Genomic DNA, 5,000 nt, shown 5'->3' with positions numbered 1-5,000 from the left:
AGATGAAGATGAAGATGAAGATGAAGATGAAGATGAAGATGAAGATGAAGATGAAGATGAAGATGATGATGATGATGATGATGATGATGATGATGATGATGATGATGATGATGATGATGATGATGATGATGATAATCATAATTATAGTAATAACAACAACAACAACAATAATAATAACAATAATAACAATAATAACAACAATAATAATAATAATGCTAATAATAATAAAAAAATAATAAAAATAATAACAAAAATAATAACAAAAACAAAAACAAAAATAAAAATAACACTATAAATTTTTTTACAATCTTTAATGTAAGAGGTTACTGTAAGAATCATACTGCATTTGTTCATCAAAACTGGTTCTTACTGTAAATATGTGTGCAACAGGGTGGGTTTCTTACTAAACTTTTACTAAGGGGCAAGTAAGGAAGTGCTTGAAAGTTTTCGTCATTATCCACACTTGAATCTTTATACTACATTACCCATATTTAAAACCACTCTTATTTGACATCTCAACAATTTTTATTTTATTTTACCTGCAAAATACGGATTTCACATTTCACATGTTTTTAGATTTGGTGACACATGGCCATTATTAATTATCATGATGAAAGTAATTAAAATGCATATTATATTTACGATGCTCTTAATAAAAATCACTCGCTGAAAACACATGAAAATACCAGCTTCTCAAAAATTAACTTTATGTACTGTTCAGAAAACAACAGAAATTTTAGATTCAATTAAGGTTTCTTTCTTACCTTGAATCCTTCTACCAAAAAGGAAAATGAACAATAATTTGACCGAGATCATATTACTTCATATCTAACATTGCCATACTGAAAAGCTAAATAACACTCCATTATAAGTTAAAAGAAATAGCTTCAAGAAATTTCAAAGGTCTGTTTAGATAGTGTTGCACATTAAATGTCCAGTAAAATAATATAAACATACACAAAAAAAATTTAACACTACTCAAAACAACTATATTTACAATAAACAAGTCTGTTGGTTTTCTTAGTGTTTTCTGGTATGGCATTGTCACAGCCACAAGCTTATACAACTGAAGAAATAAGTAAAAAAGGGTAACTAAATATGATTTAATACCATCAACACAGCCATCATGACACTTAATAAACTTTAAGAAAAAAAAAAAACTGCACACCTGTTATCTCAATATTATTCATCTGTCCATTTAAGAAATAGATATATTTTCCCAATCAAAATGTCATTTTTTTTATGATCTTGGTTTTAACCTTACGCCTGAATACTAGTTTTCTGCCATGATAAATCATAATAAAGGGCAAGCCTACTTACTAAAAAAGTAAAAATCTATGAACAAAAGGAGTAAATATTCATAATCATGTGCACATATATATCTATATACACTTACACTGTCCATGCATGCACACACACAGACATTCCTAACTTCACATATATATGCAAAGAGAGTATGTTTCTTTCACATTCATGCAGTAAAGTGTACATAAGTATGTGCATACGTGTCTGTGTTTATGTGGGAAAATAAAGAGAATGAGACTAGTCAGGGTAAGAGGATAAGTCAGAGTAAAAGTGAGAGAGTGGGCCATGTACATAAATATGTACATGTGTAAAGGTGTCCATGTCTGCGCTTGCAAGAGTGAGAAGAGGAGAGGAGAGGAGAGGAGAGGAGAGGAGAGGAGAGGAGAGAAGAAGAGACAAGAGAAGAAGAGAGAAGAAGAGACAAGAGAAGAAGAGAGAAGAGAAGAGGAGTCAAGAGAAGAGAAGAGAAGAGGAGAGAAGAAAAGACAAGAGAAAAGAAGAGAAGAGAAGAAGAAGAGGAGAGAGAAGAGAAGAGAAGAAGAGAAGAGACGAGAAAAGGAAGAGGTAAAGAGAGAAAAAGAGAGGAGAGAAGAGAAGAAGAAGAAGAGAAGAAGAGAAGAAGAGAAGAGAAGAGAAGAGAAGAGAAGAGAAGAGAAGAGAAGAGAAGAGAAGAGAAGAGAAGAGAAGAGAAGAGAAGAGAAGAGAAGAGAAGAGAAGAGAAGAGAAGAGAAGAGAAGAGAAGAGAAGAGAAGAGAAGAGAAGAGAAGAGAAGAGAAGAGAAGAGAAGAGAAAAGAGAAGAGAAGAGAAGAGAAGAGAAGAGAAGAGAAGAGAAGAGAAGAGAAGAGAAGAGAAGAGAAGAGAAGAGAAGAGAAGAGAAGAGAAGAGAAGAGAAGAGAAGAGAAGAGAAGAGAAGAGAAGAGAAGAGAAGAGAAAAGAGAAGAAAAGAGAAAAGAAAAGAAGAGTAGGAGGGAAAATATTTGTCTTCAATGTTTGTCTTAAGGATCCTAAGCCACTTTTTCTTTTTTTTTCTTAATCAAAATTTAGTCAACATCATTTGGGCACAGCTAAATATTGCTGCATCTTCCATTGAATGTTCTGATTTTCAAGTGATAGTAGGAACATCAGCAAAAACATTTGCCATTTCCTCAGTTTTCTTATCATCATAGAATGAAAGAGAAATCGAAGCTTTTTACATGTTGAAATAAGCCCATCCATTGTGATAGGTCAATAATATGGCAGACATTAGGTCCTTTTCCAACTAACTATACTTCAGGATAGAACCAGGCTCAACTTGCCTTTGTTTCAAAAAAATTGGGGGCAAGTCAAAATCAAGCAATGACTCTCATTTACCTATTGGACTCATGCACTTGCTTACAATGTTGGTGTTAAGTGTACTTCCTAGCTGCTGTTCCAGGAATATATTGTATACTAATGCTTTCTATATCTATATATAAAAATTCCATTCTTATTTCAAGACACACTGAATGAAAGTTACTTGGGATCCTTAATATAACAGATGCAAAACTTGTAAACCTCCCTATGCACGTGAGTGTGATGTGTTTTGTCAATGTGACTTAATGTTTTCTGATCAGAAATGTGTAGGTGCAATATTGAAAGATAAAACGTATTTTGTTTCAAATGGATTACTTCTAGACATGAATACAAGTATACATAAAAAAATGGTTATAATGTACAAATATATTTACTAGTACTTGTACATGCAGTTCCATGGTTGTGTGTCACAAAATATATAGTGCTTTTCTGATATATTGTTGAACTCAAATTAAGTTTCTATGTAGAAAAAAAACAATAACTGACTTGAGTATGTTATTCCTTTTCTCAGCAGTTTTGTATAAAATTCTAAGCACAATGCCTATCATCAGAATAAGTGAGTATGTTCAGTACTGTTGCTACATTCAGTAATAAACTCACTAGAGGATCCTTGAAAAAAGATGAAAAGGAATGATTCATTCTCCCTTTTCCCTCATATATGGTAACAATAACTGGAAGGTACTTTTTCAATGACTGTCCAACTGATACTACTGGATGAACAAGAGCAATGTGTTCATTTTACAAATAAGAATTATAGACTATTATAGTTTTCATAAGCATTCCTAAATCATATATGAAATATCATTCAGAAAAAAGCTACAAGTGAATCCTTTCCCATCATTATCTTTCAGAAAAACTGAATTCATCCAGTTGATTGAAGATACTTAAAATTAATCTGCTTATCAATAACATTACCTGAATTTCTCATTAATGCTAGCAACTTCATTCTTTGTATAGAACTAAATCTAAAGGAAATGTGCATACTTAAAAACTTCTTAACCCATTAACAATGGGGCAGTTTTGGCTCTCCCTGGACATTTCGCCGTGGTGTTTCAAAATGGGCATTGGCCTAATGCCATGGGCTATTCCTATGCTGATGCGGCAGCCAGCCCCTACACGTCCAAGCACAAAGGGATAGACTGCCAGACAAAGCCATGATGTGGCATTCCCGTCACCGGCTGGAAGACCAGCCAAGCCACGACATGAATGTCACGTCATCCATCATTAAGGGGTAAAGTTGTCACAGAATAATGATAAAATTATGTAACCCTGAGAAAAGAATGTCTCTTATCGAATGTGTGGGTGAAGAGAGACTTTCCTAAAGACACTGTCTTTACAAATCAACAACTTGTGACACAATGTTAACTTTAGATCTGATCCCATAATCATAGAGGACTTTTGACCAACCTTTCACAGGATGTACATGAGCGTGTGCATATGCATATGCATGTATGTGCATGACTTACTTACTTTCTTTTTTTTTTTCTTTGTGTGTGTGTGTGTGTGTGTGTGTGTGTGTGTGTGTGTGTGTGTGTGTGTGTGTGTGTGTGTGTGTGTGTGTGTGTGTGTGTGTGTGTGTGTGTGTGTGTGTGTGTGTGTGTGTGTGTGTGTGTGTGCGTGTGTGTGTTTGTGTAAATTATTTACAAGAATGATTTCCATTCAGCTTTTTTTCTCTGATTAAAATTAACTCCTTCAAAACATGTAAATAGAAAAAAAAACTGATGATAATATAATGATCAATTTCTTTATATCTTACTTTGTATTCATACCTGTAGATACCAATCTAAATAAAGTTCCTCTATTCATGTCTACCATTTTATTCCAGGGCACTGCTAATTCTAAATTCTAAATCCACAGCCTATTTTTATTCTGGACCTTAACAACTTCTGTACAAACATTTGTTTGGTATATCAATGTTTTGATCAATACTATACACTGCATAACAATGCTCAGAAAGCAGATCTACCAAAGCATGTGGAAAAGGGAATGCTTTGAGGAACAAATGCTGGTATGCAAAATCTACTAATTAAGCTTTACAAGCAAGTCACATGTATGAGAAACAACATCCACATGTCTGAAAATTTGCATTTGCTACATGTATGTGATTCATTACTTCTATCTGTAATTTCATGTATAAATGTAATGTATATCAATATATGTGTATGCATGCATACATATGGGATGCTCATGTATATCAGTACTTTCTTAAATTCAAATTTGTACTGACATCTAACTCTAAATCAAGTGCACAGTGCAAGACGTCAAAAACCTGTGAAAGTAAACGTACGGGTTGTAGTTCATGTTTGTGTCATAGGGAAGCAAGATGTGTGGAAGTGGGGGGGGGCTAGGGTCATGTGGGGCC

The 5,000-nt window shown here is 33.7% G+C and overlaps 1 protein-coding gene across 4 annotated transcripts in view; it reads right to left on the bottom strand.

Moving 5' to 3' along the window:
- The window catches only part of LOC122248687 (phosphatidylinositol 3,4,5-trisphosphate 3-phosphatase and dual-specificity protein phosphatase PTEN), a 67,669-nt gene that overhangs the window by 16,221 nt on the left and 46,448 nt on the right, over window positions 1-5,000 (bottom strand). For 2 of the 4 annotated variants that reach the window (XM_086552449.1, XM_086552445.1), the window contains one exon: window positions 4,926-5,000. This exon is cut by the window's right edge and continues 89 nt beyond it. The exons of the other annotated variants lie outside the window; for them this stretch is intronic. In XM_086552449.1, the coding sequence (XP_086408575.1) occupies window positions 4,989-5,000 (12 nt within the window). In that variant the 3' untranslated portion in view covers window positions 4,926-4,988. Of the gene's footprint in view, window positions 1-4,925 lie in introns of those variants that run through there. 4 annotated transcript variants of the gene reach the window in all.

The sequence above is a fragment of the Penaeus japonicus genome, unplaced genomic scaffold (assembly GCF_977035675.1).
Source record: "Penaeus japonicus unplaced genomic scaffold, GWHDUDI00000001_assembly GWHDUDI00000002, whole genome shotgun sequence".
Classification (NCBI taxonomy): Eukaryota; Metazoa; Arthropoda; class Malacostraca; order Decapoda; family Penaeidae; genus Penaeus; species Penaeus japonicus.
This window is presented reverse-complemented; position numbering and strand designations above follow the sequence as displayed.